Below are 17,484 nucleotides of genomic sequence, written 5' to 3' on the forward strand. Positions count from 1 at the left end.
TTGATCACAAAGGTAAAAGATGACACTGGATAATGGCTTCATTGTCTGCATATCAAAGTGTGACAAACAGTATAATATTGACTCAATGAAGATAAAAAAATAAAGCTGTTTGCTGGCAGAGGGTGGATATGTATTTTTGATCAAATGTTTACATGCATTTCTTTCAGGTAAATATTTATGCTTTATTTAATTCTACCTCTCACCACATGACAAAAGAATAAAAAGTTAATTGTAAAGCTGTGTCATTGATGCCAACATGATGTATGGCAGAGTGTTACAGAATTCTGTGTTGTGTATTGGCCTATGTGTTGTGTGGTTTTATGTTAAAAAGTGACAGTTTGCCTTTAAGAGCCAAGATGAAGGTGGACTGCTGAGAGTGGGAGACGGATTGAGCATGTGCAGAAAATGATCTAAAAATTTATGGACTTGGACAATAAACCACCACTGGGTGTGGCTGTGGAGTGGAAGAAGGCCCAGAGCATGAGTGATGGTCTAGAGGACAGTTTAGAATGTTGGGATTTCAAAAAGGGATGAACATTCAGAAGGCAGCCATAAGGATCTGGACCAAGCCTCTCTCTGCAAGCAACACAAGTCAACTTCGAATTTTGTGCTCTCTCTCTCTCTCTCTCTCTCTCTCTCTCTCTCTCTCTCTCTCTCTCTCTCTCCCTCTCCCTCTCCCTCTCTCTCTCTCTCTTTTGGTTTCAGTTTACCAAACAAACTGAATTTTGTTTATGACCTTTGCTTCGATTGAGATCGAAGTTTTGTGAGTCTTGTGTATTTTGTGTTTGTTTTGTGTCTAAGTTTTTCTGTGGGCTGGTAGTAAATATTACTTAGACTTTAATTACATATGTTATATTTAGGCTGGGGTATTTATTAGTTTTACACTGTTATTGAGATTTGCATAGTAACAAGTGGGCATTGTTATAAAAGGGGGGATTTTGAATTAAAGTTTGAAGGTGAATTTTTGTTAATAAAGTAATTGTTCATCTTTACCCCTGTGTGATATGCCTTCTTTCTGGTTGCTGGTTTGATCTTGTAACACAGAAGTAAAATATTATAAGGTAATACTGTATCATTAAAATATGAAAGTGGATGTTGAAAGTTCAACAATTTAAGAGTGAATGCCCTTCATTTACTATAAGGAAGGGAAATGGATTGAGCTACTCTGTGCTAATGTTTGTCTTTGGTTAAAGGTTTAAGAATATTACATCATTTCATGAGTGTGTATAATTAATTAGGCATACAAACCTTCCAGAAAAGTGCACTGTGCAATCATTCCAATATTTAATTTACTTTTAAAGGTTGCGTGCTGGTATTGTATATATATTTCATTAATACCGCAATTTTGATTTACCTCAGCAGAGCCATCTTAGTGATTTTGTATTCTTTCATATTTATTGTTAAAGAGTGTTGAATAATAAAATAATTGATTTGATCAAAATAGATCCCTGCTCCATTGGTAGAAGGACATTAGCTTTTACCTAAACATCAGAATCAGAATTTATTGTCATGAACAAGTCATGAAATTCGGTGTTTTTAGCAACAGCGTTACAGTGCAAACATTCATATAATGAACCATCTTACAACAATAATATATATATAAAAAAATTAAAATAATAGCAACCAGCCAGAATGCTCTCCACGGTACTCCTGTAGAAGTTTTTGAGAGTCTTCTGTGACATACTGAATCTCCTCAAGCACCTCAATCAATATTTTGTTTTAGTTTTCAGCTGTAATTCACAATGTACTATTAAAAATAGCACTCATGAAGTATGGGAGACCAACTTGTATGGTAAGCTAGTAAATACATGAATACGGCTCCTAGAACGCTTCCACCAGCATTGTCTCCGCTCCATCCTCAACATCCATTGGAGCGCTTTCATCCCTAACGTCGAAGTACTCGAGATGGCAGAGGTCGACAGCATCGAGTCCACGCTGCTGAAGATCCAGCTGCGCTTGGTGGGTCACGTCTCCAGAATGGAGGACCATCGCCTTCCCAAGATCCTGTTATATGGCGAGCTCTCCACTGGCCACCATGACAGAGGTGCACCAAAGAAAAGGTACAAGGACTGCCTAAAGAAATCTCTTGGTGCCTGCCCCATTGACCACCGCCAGTGGGCTGATATCGCCTCAAACCGTGCATCTTGGCACCTCACAGTTTGGCGGGCAGCAACCTCCTTTGAAGAAGACCGCAGAGCCCACCTCACTGACAAAAGGCAAAGGAGGAAAAACCCAACACCCAACCCCAACCAACCAATTTTCCCCTGCAGCCGCTGCAACCGTGTCTGCCTGTCCCGCATCGGACTTGTCAGCCACAAACGAGCCTGCAGCTGACGTGGACTTTTACCCCCTCCATAAATCTTCGTCCGTGAAGCCAAGCCAAAGAAGAAAACATGAATATGAGGAATAGATGCAGGAGGGGGCCTTATAGCCTTTAAAGCCTGCATTGCCATTAAATAATATGATGACTGAACTTCTACCCTATCCACTTTCCGGTTATATTGATATCCCTTGATTTCCAAAAGGCTTCAAATAAGAATGGTTAGTGTAGTCGTTAGTACAACTCTATTAGAGTGTCAGTGACCTGAGTTTGAATCCGGCACTGTCGGAGTACAAAGGAGTTTATTCATTCTCCTCGTTTCTGTGTGTGCTTCTTCTGGGTGCTTTGGTTTCCCCCCAAATTTTAAAGACGTACAGGGTTAATAGGTTAATTGATCATATGGTGCATTTGGGAGGCACAGATTCATGGGTATCTCAGTGCTGTATTTCTAAGTTAAAAAAATAGTGGTGGGGTGGGTTCAGATAATGGGAAAACTAAAATGTTGAGAGATAGATTGATATGGTGGCACAGTTGTTCATGTTACTACCTCATAAATCCAAGATCTCAGGTTCAGTCCTAATCTCGGATGTGGTCAGTGTGGAGTTTGTATGTTTTCTCTATGACTGGGTTGGTTCCTCCAGGTCATTTGGTTTCTTTCCATGTACCAAAAGATTGTTACATTAATTGACTATTATAAGATTACCCACAGTGTATGTGGGTGACAGGGGAATTGGGGGTGGGGGGTGAAGGATCTGTGAGATAATAAGTGAGCAAAAGGATTACAGAATTGCTCTGAGAACCAGATAAACTTGATGGGTTGAACAATGACATTCTCAATTATGAGGAAAATATTAAAGTTCCAGTTGATGATGCAGGTTGGTGATACAGTGAATGAGATGAAAGAGTAGAATAGGAAGAGACAGAACATGCAAAAATTAGCATGCACTTGATGGGGATAAACAGCTTAAAAGGTAAAACTAATGTTGCACTGTATGCAACATTTGTAACTAGGAAAATGAACTTATGATACAAGTAGAAATCAATTAGTATAATACATAAACATTTACAGAAAGTGAGCAAAGGTGACCAAGAGTGGGAATTGCATGCTATTTGTGAAAAACAAACAGAATGTAAATCACGTGGTTACTAAAAGATAAAATCAGTGCAGTTCTGAGAAATGATCTTGACCTGACAAGTAACATGGAGAATTAGCTTCTGTGGAAATTATAAATAAAAGTGGAAAGAATTAACTAGTGGGAGTAGTCTACAAGTTTCCTAATGATCGCTGATATGTAGGGCACAGCAAAAAGCAAGAAAGATACTGCAACACTGAGGGTGAATTTAATTTCCATTTGCCATTTTGATTTATCGAAGGTGCCCTTGAAAACGATATCACAAAATCAATTCCGGAAGGGTTCTCAGAACAATACATTGTTAACCAGTTAGGGAATAGGATATTTTAGATCCAGTCACGCACAGTGATGCAGGATTAATGCATATTCTTGTGGATGATTATAATGTGGTGGAATTTCACATTCTGCTCGAGATTAAGAACGTATTTTAAACTTAAAATTAATTCATTTGTTTTGGGGAGGGGTGTCCGGACTTCACTGGAAAGTAAAGTTTTATTCTCCTTCCAATTTCCCTCAAGAAGTGGAGGTGAATCACCTGCTACAGCTTCTGTGGTTCAAAAAATCCTCCCACAATGCTGTTGTGAGGGGACATTCAATGACTCTGGGGCGCTGAAGGAATGACAATACATTTCCAAGTCAGAATAGTGTGGAACGTGACTATGAAGGTGTTCCCATGAAGTCAACAGAAAATAGTAAAAAGATAAGTCAGTTGACAAGCGTAGGCAACTATTTAAGGCAATATTTTGGAAAAAGTATATTCCATGTATAAATTAAGACGCTACTCAAAATGTGAGCCATCCATGGCTAATTCAGGATGCTAAAGACAGTATTATAAATAAGAGGAAAAGGTATATAACATTGTGGAGATTAATGTTAGAAAATTGTAAACATCTTTGAAACCAACTGGAAAATAAAAAGAAAGAAAACAAACATATAAGAGGTAAAACACAAAAAGTCTGCAGACACCATGAGTGAAGTTAAAAACACAATACTGGAGAAACTCTGCAGGTCAAATAGTCTACTTTAGCAAAGATAAAGATACATAACCAACGTTTTGGGCTGGAGTACTTCATCAAGTTTTGCTCATAAGAAAGACGTCCTACTTCTTGGGGTCTTAAAAGGAGTGGACACAGAGATAGTGAATACATTGGTTGTGATCTTCCTGCATTCCCCAGATTCTGGAAAGGACCCAGTGGATTAAAATCATAAATGCAATGTCCCTATTCACGAGTAGAGGAAGAGAGAACACAGGAATCTACAAACCAAGCACCCTAATATTGGTTATTGGGAAAGTGTTAGAAGGTATTCAGAAAGTAGAAGCAGGATAGAAAATTAGAGGTACAAGTAAGTCCAGGCAACATGCAAATAGAACAAGAGGGTGAGAAAATATAGTTCAACTTCTAGCGTTTTTATTTTCCCACACTAACAGTCATTCACACCGAGATAACAACTTGTCTGGTCTCTCTGCAGCTGTTTTTTTTTGTAACCATCCTGGTAACAGCTGGCTTTGGCTCATTGGACAATTGTGAAGGCTAAGGGTTTTCCACCCATTAGCTGTGTCATCCACAGCTCAGCCTGAGAATTAATCACATCCTCCTGGATCACTAATTAAATCAAAACTATTACAGAACCTAAGGGTTACTTCTACAAGATGGAGCACACAAAAGTGCCAGAGACACTCAGCAGGTCATGTAGCATCCACAGGAAGTAAAATCCAGTCGATTGTTCAGGCTGAGCTCTTCTTCAGGAGTGCCAAACTACTTACTTCCTGTGTGGATGCCATGTGACCTGCATTGGATGGCAGGATCTGGAGATGTCCAGGTAACTCACTACCTTCCTTATGTATTTCCACGTTCAGCACAACTGTATAGAGAAGGTTGGATCAATGTTCTAGACATTTGTCATTATAACTCTCCCAACGTGGATTAAGGGAAGAATTGTAAAGCTTTTTTCAATGATTGAGCCTGAATATTTTGGTGAATGTAAACCAGAAAATAGCAGTAACACTCAGGAGGGAGCATCTGCGGACAAAGAAATACAGTGGTCTCCATAATGTTTGGGACAAAGACAATTTTTTCCCTTGATTTGCATGGTCACACCAAAATGTATACAAATAATCTTGAATAAAATCTGGAATGTAAATTGAGATTCACATTTGAGAATTGAGATTCAGATTTCAGATTTATTGTCTGTCAGAGTACATACATGACATAACATAAAACCCTGAAATTCATTTTCCTTCAAAATTACCATTTACTGGTCATGCAAAAAAAACTGTGCACAATGTACACATGTAAACAAATAAAGATATGTAAACAAACTGACTGTGCATTACTGAGAGGAAAAAAAGAAGTGCAAAATTAAGAGTCCTTAACTGACTCCCTGATTGAGTTTGTTGTTGAGGAGTCTGATGGTGGAGGAGTAGCAGCTGTTCCTGAATCTGGTGGTTCAAGTTTTGTGGCACCTATATCTCTTTCCTGATGGTAGCAGTGAGAACAAAGCATATGCTGGGTGGTGTGGATCCTTGATGATTGCTGCTGCTCTCCTCTGGCAGTGTTCCCTGTAGATTTTCAATCCCTATGGGATTGAGTAGTGACCAAGGTGAGGGTCTTCTGTAAATAAAATCCTTTCCTACCAAAACTGTGTGTCCAGAGTCCTTGCCTTTGAGACCTACTGTATCTGTTTCCTCACTTACAACGCTTGCCCTGCCGGAGTGAGATGTTGAAGATATCCGTGAATATGTTGGTAAGTTGGACAGCACAGATTTTTAAACTTGATCTGGTACTCCATCTGAATAGGATGCTTTCCTTGGATTCACTCTCCTGAAGGTAGCCCACACATCATCCTCAGACTGGAGAGAATCATCAGGGGGCATAGGGGTGCGCAATGATGGTCCTTTCCTATTCTAGAGGTCAAAACAGGTGAAGAAGGCATTGAGTTTGTCTGGGAATGAAACTTTGCCGTCTCCTACTGCACTGGATTTGTAATTGTTTGATTACAAATGTCAAACTGTGGAGAATGGGTAAATAGAGAAAACAAAGTGTCTTTGTCACAAATATTCAGCATCTCAGTTAATGAGGTGAGTCATCCTGAATAAAATATAAGATGCCCTGGTTTCTATTGTGGAGAGACTAACTTTGGTGTTAAGCCATATTGTGAAAGTAAATCATGAGATGAAACATTTCAGAAAATAGCCATGTGAGTTGAATCTTTTCACGTTCACATCATTTGCAGGATGCCATTGAAACTTATGTGAGAATAACATAAGTATCTGTATATCTCTTACAGAAACTGTTGGCATTACAGAAAAATGAGCATAATATTCAAATATATGAGAAAAGAAAACTAAAGGTTCCAAAGCAGATTAAACAGGATTGTACATTATGCATGTTAATAAGGCAAATAAATTAATAATGAAAGTGTGCTTTCTAAAGAAGGTCCTATCAATGGTTATCTGTTCTTAAATTTGAGATAGATATATTGTGGAAATATAACTTTTATTTTATCAAGTTCCGATGACATCCCTGTGATAGTATACTATCAGGATACTATCACCAATGTACATATTTGTATATATTTACATATAGTAATAGTGATTGGCTGAGAGCCGTAGCCATGCCTACTGGCAGGTCATAAAGGGCTGCTCCTTACCAGACCCAGGTCAGTCTGGACTGGACGACCTCAATGTATGACACTCCAGTCTTTTGTAATAAAAGCCTTGGTTTGAGTCAACAAGTCTTTGAGTCATTTGACACGCTGCAATCCCATACTATTTCTCACCTTTAATGACTTTTCAATGTGTTATCGAGCTTGCATGCACACAAGTCCGCATCTGAGATCGTGCAGTTAACACAGCTTGAACAACATCATCAAGTTCACTGATGACACAACCGTGGTCAGCCTGATCAGTACGAATGAGGAGTCAGTGTATAGAGTTGAGGTGCAGTTGCTAACGGACTGGTGCACAGCCAACAACCTGCATTTGAACTTATAAAAAAAAAACTACAGATGATTGTTGACTTCAAGAGGGCCCTGGGGACCACGCTCTGCTGATCATTGACGGCTCTACTGTTGAGGTCAATCAAGTTCCATGGAGTGCACTTGATGGAGAAACTCACATGGTCCCTTAACACCAGGTCCATATCCAAGAAAGCCCAGCAGCGCCTCTACTTCCTGCGAAGGCTGAGGAAAGTTCAACTCCCACCTTCCATCTGCACTACATTCTACAGAAGATTTATCGAGAGCATCCTGCGCAACTGTATCACTGACTGGTGTGGAAACTGTACCTTCTCGGACCGCAAGACCCCGCAGAGGATATTGAAATCAGCGGAAAAGATCATTGGGGGCTCGCTTCCTACCATGAAGGACATTTACAACACTCGATGCAGGTGAAAGGCCATAAACATTGTGAAGGACTCCACATATCCCTCAGGTCAACTGTTCTCTCTTCTGTCATCTGGTAAGAGGAACTGCAGCACTTAGGCCCTATTGTCCAGATTGGGCAGGAGCTTTTACCCCCAAGCCATCAGACTCTTGATCTCCCAGAATATATGTGGATAGGGTACCATGGACTGCTAATGTACAAGTCTTAATATTTTAAATGCTTTGAACTTCTATTCTAATCTATATTTATGTAAATATGCTCCGTTGTTTTGGAGAAATGCTAGCATGCAAGCATGGTATGAATAATAAATAAAGGTGACTTGACTTGAGGTAAGCTATATAAAGCTCTACAGAACATAAAACAGTGCAATACAGTAAGGGTCCTTTGGCCTAAGATGGTGTGCTGACCTATATAAACACACTTCAGCTTCAATCCAGAGGTCCCCAAACGTTTTAATCTGTCGACCCATTCAGAAACTACGTGGTTATTCATCGATCCCCAGGAATGAAATCCCGGCACTGGACAGGGGCTAGGGAGGGGGGCTGGATAGGGGGGAGGGTGGCTGGATAGGCTGGCTAGATATCCAGTTTTAGGCTGGACTGTCTGGCTTTTGAGCCCTCTGCCCTCTGTCCAGTGCCACTTCGAGCTGGATGTTAAATTGTCCTCCATTTTGGGGTATAGGCCCTACACCCTCCGGCCCCAAATAGTGGACAAATTAAGGGGCAGAAAGGGCACTTACCTGCAGCATCCTGGGTTCCGCAGGCTGTGCGTGGCTGGCTGGCCCATGCACGATGAGGGGGAAATGTGATGGCAATGCTTGAAGTGCCAGTTGAGGAAGCATGATGATGGCATATGAATGTTCACTATGCTGTCAACTTAGTTTTTATTTTCTCTTTCAGTCCCACTAATTAATTTCCACTAATCTGTAATTTTCATCATTACCACTCATTTGAATGGAGGCCTTCAAAGCTACTCCGCAAAATGGTGGCTGCCAAACTTACCTGACCGATGGTCTGATTGGGAGAAGAGCCAGTGCACCCAAAGTGTGAATGTCAACTGGATCAATCCTGTGATCTTTTCAAAACTACAGTTGCTCAATGTGAATGGGTTGATCCACTGTCTACCCATGTTTGATGCTTCACATTTATTGCTCATAAATGTACCTATTCATTTCTCTCTGAAATGCAACATTTCACTTCACACATAATTTTCCTGTTTATGTGACTTGTGTTGCTTAGTTCACCTTAAACGGAATAGTCGAGGTATCACAGATACAGATCCTGGCCGAAAACAGACCCCTTTGCTTAGTATTTACATGCATATTTATGGTTTCTTCCTCAATCAACAAGTAAGTGTTAGAGCTATAAACAGAATATTCTTTGCTGCAGAGATCAACTCTCAACTAAATTGCAAGGCCTAGGATCAATAATGCATATAATATACCATATAATACAAATAATTTCTTAAGGTAGAATAGTATTAAGATACCAGCATCACAGAGTGGGATCCTCTTTAGCAATTCCCTTTATCCCAAAAGAAGGACTCCAGCAAACTAACCAAGCACAAATGTCACAGCAGATTGTGCTGTTGTACAGTAACCTGGGTCTCATTCTGACGTTGGGTGCTGTCTTGCGTGGAGTTTGCACATTCTCCCTTTAACTATATGAATTACCGCCAAGTGCAGACAAAGAAATGCTGAAGGAACTAGATAGGTCAGACAGCATCCATGAGTAGAAATGGTCACTCAATACTTTGAGGCAAAATCCTTCATCAAGATCCCAAGTGTCTGGTTGGCCCCCATATCACAATAATGTGAAGATTGGTGGGTTAATTGAGTGATGCAAGGATTGGGGGTGGCAGTTGTTGAGATGTGAAATGTTTCAAACAAATGAGCAAGGTTGTGATGGTGACGCTCTCAGAGCTGGCATAGAATTGATGGGCCAAACGTCCTTTCCTGCATTCCAATAAGTAACCGATGGGATCCCATTCAAGCTTTATCCTCCCTCTTCTTTCCAATAATTTGAATGAAAAAAATATTAGGTGCAGGTTCCACTCTGTCCAATTACTTTCAGTGTCTCAGGTTGACATGGAAGCACTTGCTGTTGTTCTCGGTGTCCAAGTAATTACAGGTGATTGCAAACATCGAGTTAAACATTACAATGACATTGACAACATATTTAACAAGGTCTCCCTTTCATTTATTGAGGGGTAACGTTATTATAACCACCCTTGAATCCAAGAGGAACCATTGGGTCCTGATTGCCCTATTTCGACCTTTGCGCTTTCCGTAGGCGAGGTTTCCGTTCGCACGTCTCCAGGCAACGAACGATTCAACAAACTCGGCAACCGACCCGTGGAGAGAGTCGGCCCGCAATAAGCAGTGGGGCGGCGGCACGGGCACCGAGCGGAGGGGCCTGGGGGGAGCGAGAGGAGAGGGAGATCCGGAACAGGGGAGGGAGGAAGGAAGGTTTGGGTAAGGGAGGGAGAGAGTGGGAGAGGGAGATCACAGACAGGGGGGGTGGTTTGGGTATGGGAGAGGGAGATCACAGACGGGGGGTGGTTTGGGTAAGGGAGTGGGAGAGGGAGATCACAGACAGGGGGTGGTTTGGGTAAGAGAGTGGGAGAGGGAGATCACAGACAGGGGGGGTGGTTTGGGTAAGGGAGGGAGAGGGAGATCACAGACAGGGGGGGTGGTTTGGGTAAGGGAGGGAGAGGGAGATCACAGACGGGGGGGTTGTTTGGGTAAGGGAGGGAGAGAGTGGGAGAGGGAGATCACAGACAAGGGGGGGGGGGTGGTGGTTTGGGTAAGGGAGTGGGAGAGGGAGATCACAGACAAGGGGGGGTGGTTTGGGTAAGGGAGTGGGAGAGGGAGATCACAGACAGGGGGGGTGGTTTGGGTAAGGGAGTGGGAGAGGGAGATCACAGACAGGGGGGGGTGGTTTGGGTAAGGGAGTGGGAGAGGGAGATCACAGACGGGGGGTGGTTTGGGTAAGAGAGTGGGAGAGGGAGATCACAGACAGGGGGGGTGGTTTGGGTAAGGGAATGGGAGAGGGAGATCACAGACAAGGGGGGGTGGTTTGGGTAAGGGAGTGGGAGAGGGAGATCACAGACGGGGGGTGGTTTGGGTAAGAGAGTGGGAGAGGGAGATCACAGACGGGGGGTGGTTTGGGTAAGGGAGTGGGAGAGGGAGATCACATACGGGGGGGTGGTTTGGGTAAGAGAGTGGGAGAGGGAGATCACAGACGGGGGGGTGGTTTGGGTAAGAGAGTGGGAGAGGGAGATCACAGACAGGGGGGGTGGTTTGGGTAAGGGAGTGGGAGAGGGAGATCACAGACAGGGGGGGGGTGGTTTGGGTAAGGGAGTGGGAGAGGGAGATCACAGACGGGGGGGTGGTTTGGGTAAGAGAGTGGGAGAGGGAGATCACAGACGGGGGGGTGGTTTGGGTAAGGGAGTGGGAGAGGGAGATCACAGACGGGGGGGGTGGTTTGGGTAAGGGAGTGGGAGAGGGAGATCACAGACGGGGGGGGTGGTTTGGGTAAGGGAGTGGGAGAGGGAGATCACAGACGGGGGGGGTGGTTTGGGTAAGGGAGTGGGAGAGGGAGATCACAGACGGGGGGGGTGGTTTGGGTAAGGGAGTGGGAGAGGGAGATCACAGACAGGGGGGGTGGTTTGGGTAAGGGAGTGGGAGAGGGAGATCACAGACAGGGGGGGGGTGGTTTGGGTAAGGGAGTGGGAGAGGGAGATCACAGACGGGGGGGTGGTTTGGGTAAGAGAGTGGGAGAGGGAGATCACAGACAGGGTGGGTGGTTTGGGTAAGGGAGGGAGAGAGTGGAAGAGGGAGATCACAGACAAGGGGGGGGGGTGGTGGTTTGGGTAAGGGAGTGGGAGAGGGAGATCACAGACAAGGGGGGGTGGTTTGGGTAAGGGAGTGGGAGAGGGAGATCACAGACAGGGGGGGTGGTTTGGGTAAGGGAGTGGGAGAGGGAGATCACAGACAAGGGGGGGGTGGTTTGGGTAAGGGAGTGGGAGAGGGAGATCACAGACGGGGGGTGGTTTGGGTAAGAGAGTGGGAGAGGGAGATCACAGACAGGGGGGGTGGTTTGGGTAAGGGAGTGGGAGAGGGAGATCACAGACAGGGGGGGGGTGGTTTGGGTAAGGGAGTGGGAGAGGGAGATCACAGACAGGGGGGGGTGGTTTGGGTAAGGGAGTGGGAGAGGGAGATCACAGACGGGGGGGTGGTTTGGGTAAGAGAGTGGGAGAGGGAGATCACAGACAGGGGGGGTGGTTTGGGTAAGGGAGGGAGAGAGTGGAAGAGGGAGATCACAGACAAGGGGGGGGGGTGGTGGTTTGGGTAAGGGAGTGGGAGAGGGAGATCACAGACAAGGGGGGGTGGTTTGGGTAAGGGAGTGGGAGAGGGAGATCACAGACAGGGGGGGTGGTTTGGGTAAGGGAGTGGGAGAGGGAGATCACAGACAAGGTGGGTGTGGTTTGGGTAAGGGAGTGGGAGAGGGAGATCACAGACGGGGGGTGGTTTGGGTAAGAGAGTGGGAGAGGGAGATCACAGACAGGGGGGGTGGTTTGGGTAAGGGAGTGGGAGAGGGAGATCACAGACAGGGGGGGGGGTGGTTTGGGTAAGGGAGTGGGAGAGGGAGATCACAGACGGGGGGGTGGTTTGGGTAAGAGAGTGGGAGAGGGAGATCACAGACGGGGGGGTGGTTTGGGTAAGAGAGTGGGAGAGGGAGATCACAGACAGGGGGGGTGGTTTGGGTAAGGGAGTGGGAGAGGGAGATCACAGACAGGGGGGGGTGGTTTGGGTAAGGGAGTGGGAGAGGGAGATCACAGACGGGGGGGTGGTTTGGGTAAGAGAGTGGGAGAGGGAGATCACAGACAGGGGGGGTGGTTTGGGTAAGGGAGGGAGAGAGTGGAAGAGGGAGATCACAGACAAGGGGGGGGGTGGTGGTTTGGGTAAGGGAGTGGGAGAGGGAGATCACAGACAAGGGGGGGTGGTTTGGGTAAGGGAGTGGGAGAGGGAGATCACAGACGGGGGGTGGTTTGGGTAAAGGAGTGGGAGAGGGAGATCACAGACGGGGGGGTTGTTTGGGTAAGGGAGGGAGAGAGTGGGAGAGGGAGATCACAGACGGGGGGTGGTTTGGGTAAGGGAGGGAGAGAGTGGGAGAGGGAGATCACAGACAGGGGGGGGTGGTTTGGGTAAGGGAGTGGGAGAGGGAGATCACAGACAAGGGGGGGGTGGTTTGGGTAAGGGAGTGGGAGAGGGAGATCACAGACGGGGGGTGGTTTGGGTAAAGGAGTGGGAGAGGGAGATCACAGACGGGGGAGTGGTTTGGGTAAGGGAGGGAGAGAGTGGGAGAGGGAGATCACAGACGGGGGGTGGTTTGGGTAAGGGAGGGAGAGAGTGGGAGAGGGAGATCACAGACGGGGGAGTGGTTTGGGTAAGGGAGGGAGAGAGTGGGAGAGGGAGATCACAGACGGGGGGTGGTTTGGGTAAGGGAGGGAGAGAGTGGGAGAGGGAGATCACAGACAGGGGGGGTGGTTTGGGTAAGGGAGTGGGAGAGGGAGATCACAGACATGGGGGGGGTGGTTTGGGTAAGGGAGTGGGAGAGGGAGATCACAGACGGGGGGGTGGTTTGGGTAAGAGAGTGGGAGAGGGAGTTCACAGACGGGGGGGTGGTTTGGGTAAGAGAGTGGGAGAGGGAGATCACAGACAGGGGGGGTGGTTTGGGTAAGGGAGTGGGAGAGGGAGATCACAGACAGGGGGGGGTGGTTTGGGTAAGGGAGTGGGAGAGGGAGATCACAGACGGGGGGGTGGTTTGGGTAAGAGAGTGGGAGAGGGAGATCACAGACAGGGGGGGTGGTTTGGGTAAGGGAGGGAGAGAGTGGGAGAGGGAGATCACAGACGGGGGGTGGTTAGGGTAAGGGAATGGGAGAGGGAGATCACAGACGTGGGGGGGGTGGTTTGGGTAAGGGAGGGAGAGAGTAGGAGAGGGAGATCACAGACGGGGAGGTGGTTTGGGTAAGGGAGGGAGAGAGTGGGAGAGGGGGATCACAGACGGGGGGTGGTTTGGGTAAGGGAGGGAGAGAGTGGGAGCGGGAGATCATAGACAGGGGGGGTGGTTTAGGTAAGGGAGTGGGAGAGGGAGATCACAGACAGGGGGGGTGGTTTGGGTAAGGGAGGGAGAGAGTGGGAGAGGGAGATCACAGACGGGGGGTGGTTAGGGTAAGGGAATGGGAGAGAGTGGGAGAGGGAGATCACAGACGGGGGGTGGTTTGGGTAAGGGAGTGGGAGAGGGAGATCACAGACAGGGGGGGTGGTTTGGGTAAGGGAGGGAGAGAGTGGGAGAGGGAGATCACAGACAGGGGGGGTGGTTTGGGTAAGGGAGTGGGAGAGGGAGATCACAGACAGGGGGGGTGGTTTGGGTAAGGGAGGGAGAGAGTGGGAGAGGGAGATCACAGACGGGGGGTGGTTAGGGTAAGGGAATGGGAGAGAGTGGGAGAGGGAGATCACAGACGGGGGGTGGTTTGGGTAAGGGAGTGGGAGAGGGAGATCACAGACAGGGGGGGTGGTTTGGGTAAGGGAGGGAGAGAGTGGGAGAGGGAGATCACAGACAGGGGGGGTGGTTTGGGTAAGGGAGTGGGAGAGGGAGAGCACAGACGGGGGGGTGGTTTGGGTAAGGGAGGGAGAGAGAGGGAGAGGGAGATCACAGACGGGGGGGGGGGTGGTTTGGGTAAGGGAGTGGGAGAGGGAGATCACAGACGGGGGGTGGTTTGGGTAAGGGAGTGGGAGAGGGAGATCACAGACGGGGGCGGTGGTTTGGGTAAGGGAGGGAGAGAGTGGGAGAGGGAGATCACAGACAGGGGGGGTGGTTTGGGTAAGGGAGTGGGAGAGGGAGATCACAGACGGGGGGGGTGGTTTGGGTAAGGGAGTGGGAGAGGGAGATCACAGACGAGGGGGGGTGGTTTGGGTAAGGGAGGGAGAGAGTGGGAGAGGGAGATCACAGACGGGGGGTGGTTTGGGTAAAGGAGTGGGAGAGGGAGATCACAGACGGGGGGGTGGTTTGGGTAAGGGAGATGGAGATCACAGATGGGAGGGTGGTTTGGGTAAGGGAGGGAGAGAGTGGGAGAGGGAGATCACAGACGGGGGGGTGGTTTGGGTAAGGGAGGGAGAGAGTGGGAGAGGGAGATCACAGACGAGGTGGTGGTTTGGGTAAGGGAGTGGGAGAGGGAGATCACAGACGGGGGGTGGTTTGGGTAAGGGAGGGAGAGAGTGGGAGAGGGAGATCACAGACAGGTGGGGTGGTTTGGGTAAGGGAGTGGGAAAGGGTGATCACAGACGGGGGGGTGGTTTGGGTAAGGGAGGGAGAGAGTGGGAGAGGGAGATCACAGACAGGGGGGTGGTTTGGGTAAGGGAGTGGGAGAGGGAGATCACAGACGGTGGGGGTGGTTTGGGTAAGGGAGTGGGAGAGGGAGATCACAGACGGGGGGGTGGTTTGGGTAAGGGAGCGAGAGAGTGGGAGAGGGAGATCACAGACGGGGGGTTGGTTTGGGTAAAGGAGTGGGAGAGGGAGATCACAGTCGGGGGGGTGGTTTGGGTAAGGGAGAGGGAGATCACAGAATGGGGGTGGTTTGGGTAAGGGAGGGAGAGAGTGGGAGAGGGAGATCACAGACGGGGGGGTGGTTTGGGTAAGGGAGGGAGAGAGTGGGAGAGGGAGATGTGGAAGGGGAAGAAGGAAGGTTTGGGAAAGGAATAGGGAGAGCTCGAACAGGAAGAGTGAGGAAGAATTGGGAAAATGACAGGGAGGGTGGTCTGGAACAGGCAGTTCTGGGACGGGTGGAAGAAAAAAGCTTGGTTAAAGGAATAGGGGAGAGTTGGGACAGAGAGGGAGAAGGAAAGGTTTGGAAAAGGGATAGAGAGAGCTAGGACAGTGAGAAGGTAGAGGGAGGTTTGGGGAAGGATCCGGGATAGAGCTGGAATAGGAAGACCAAGGAGAGGGCGAGAAATAGGGAATAATCTGAGAGAGGAAATAGGGAATGATCTGTGAGATACAGGAGTAGGTGGAGGAATAGGTTTTACAGAGAGGAAAACCCTAGAATTGGGAGAGGAGGTACTTGAATCAGAAGAGGGAAAGTCCTAAGATAGGGGAAAGATGCATCTGAGATTAGGTAGTGGAGCAGCAGGGGTTCATCAAAAATCTGGGTCAAGAAGAGGAGATCTCGAATAGTGAGATTGGGTGAGGGAGCGATCTGGTATATTGGGAGGCGTATGGAACTGGAATAGAGAGAGGGACCTGTGAATCGGAGAGCAAGGATCAAGCCTTTTGAAAGTGATAAGAGTAGGGCTAAAGAATTTCTGAGGGATAAGGATTCAAGGTAGGGAGAGTCAAAGGTTCTAATTCACAGAGGGTGGGATATTATTTTCAGGAGGTTGTACCAATATGTCAGTGCCATTTTCCAATACCACCCTCCGGATTCCCCTTGGCTTTGGGAATTTATTGGAGGGGCTGTCCAGAGAGGTGCTGAGGGAACAGCCACATGATATCATAGGGTTTGCTGTGACCTATTTTGAAGATTTGCTGAAAAAGAGGACAGGTAATTCCAATTATTCCCATGTCCTAAGATCTCTAACCTACATGTCCTGCAATCACTTAATTTTCATTTAAAAAATCTTATCCTTTGCATTTTGATACCTTTATGTACTTGCTCTTTATGTTTCTAACGCTGCGACTCACCAGATTTTCTCTCTGCTACACCTCTATTATTCTTGCTGCCTTCAACTGTCTCACCCTAGAATTCTGGGATTTGCTACCATTTAACCTCTCTCTTGTCCATTAAGATCTGCACGGGGCTGAATGTTGTTCCATGCTGAATGATATTTTTTCATATGATTGGTTGTGTAAATATTTTCTAAATTCTCACTAAGTGAGTATCTGGAGTTAATGTTAATATGGCCTCTTTCACACTTGCAAGTGATCCCAGGAATTAACCGCCAATCAGCCTTTAAAGTGTCTAGTGTGAAAGCAAAACCAGCTCAACGCCGGCGTCATATAACATCATCTCATGTCGGGTATTGCTGGCCTTGACCCCTATTACAATTCCTGCCGTCTGTAGACGCTGGTGTTGCAATCATGCAGGTATGAAATGGGCAATTGCATTGTGGGATTGAAATGATCCAAGTTTTTGCATGAATGCAGGGACGTGAAAGGAAGGAAATATTAAAATGAAGGTATAAATTTTGCCATGGGAAAGTTGCAGTGAGAGAGAGAGAGAGAGGAAATAAATAGCAATTGCGGACAATTTTTAAATAGCATGGGAAAATTGGTAGTGCACAATTTATAAAGACCTTGGGGAAAAAGCAATGGCATACCTGAGTTCCCAGAATGTCATGGAGCAGAGTTCTGCTATCGCTTGTTTCCATAGTATTTATAAATAGTACGCAATAGTGCTACCAACTTTCCCACGCTACATAAATTGTGCGCTATAGCACTACAAACTTTACTACGGTTTATAAATTGTGCACTATAGCGCTACCAACTTTCCCACCCTGTTTAAAAATTGTCTGCTATTGGTATATATTGACAGCACTTTCCCATGGACCCTTATAAACAACAGGGGCTGAAGGGCTCATGCTGTGC

General features: G+C 46.9%; 1 protein-coding gene across 3 annotated transcripts in view; it reads left to right on the forward strand.

The window, feature by feature from the left end:
• Window positions 1–10,227: 10,227 nt before the first annotated feature.
• Window positions 10,228–17,484, forward strand: part of LOC138741041 (calcium-binding tyrosine phosphorylation-regulated protein-like) — a 64,010-nt gene continuing 56,753 nt past the window's right edge. For all 3 annotated transcript variants that reach the window (XR_011343283.1, XM_069894514.1, XM_069894515.1), the window contains exons 1-2: window positions 10,228–10,310; window positions 16,274–16,441. Coding sequence is in view for 2 of the 3 variants with exons in the window: in XM_069894514.1 (XP_069750615.1) it covers window positions 16,288–16,441 (154 nt within the window). In the remaining variant the exon portion in view is untranslated. The remainder of the gene's footprint in view (window positions 10,311–16,273; window positions 16,442–17,484) is intronic.

This window comes from Narcine bancroftii, chromosome 8 (genome assembly GCF_036971445.1).
Source record: "Narcine bancroftii isolate sNarBan1 chromosome 8, sNarBan1.hap1, whole genome shotgun sequence".
Taxonomy (NCBI): Eukaryota; Metazoa; Chordata; class Chondrichthyes; order Torpediniformes; family Narcinidae; genus Narcine; species Narcine bancroftii.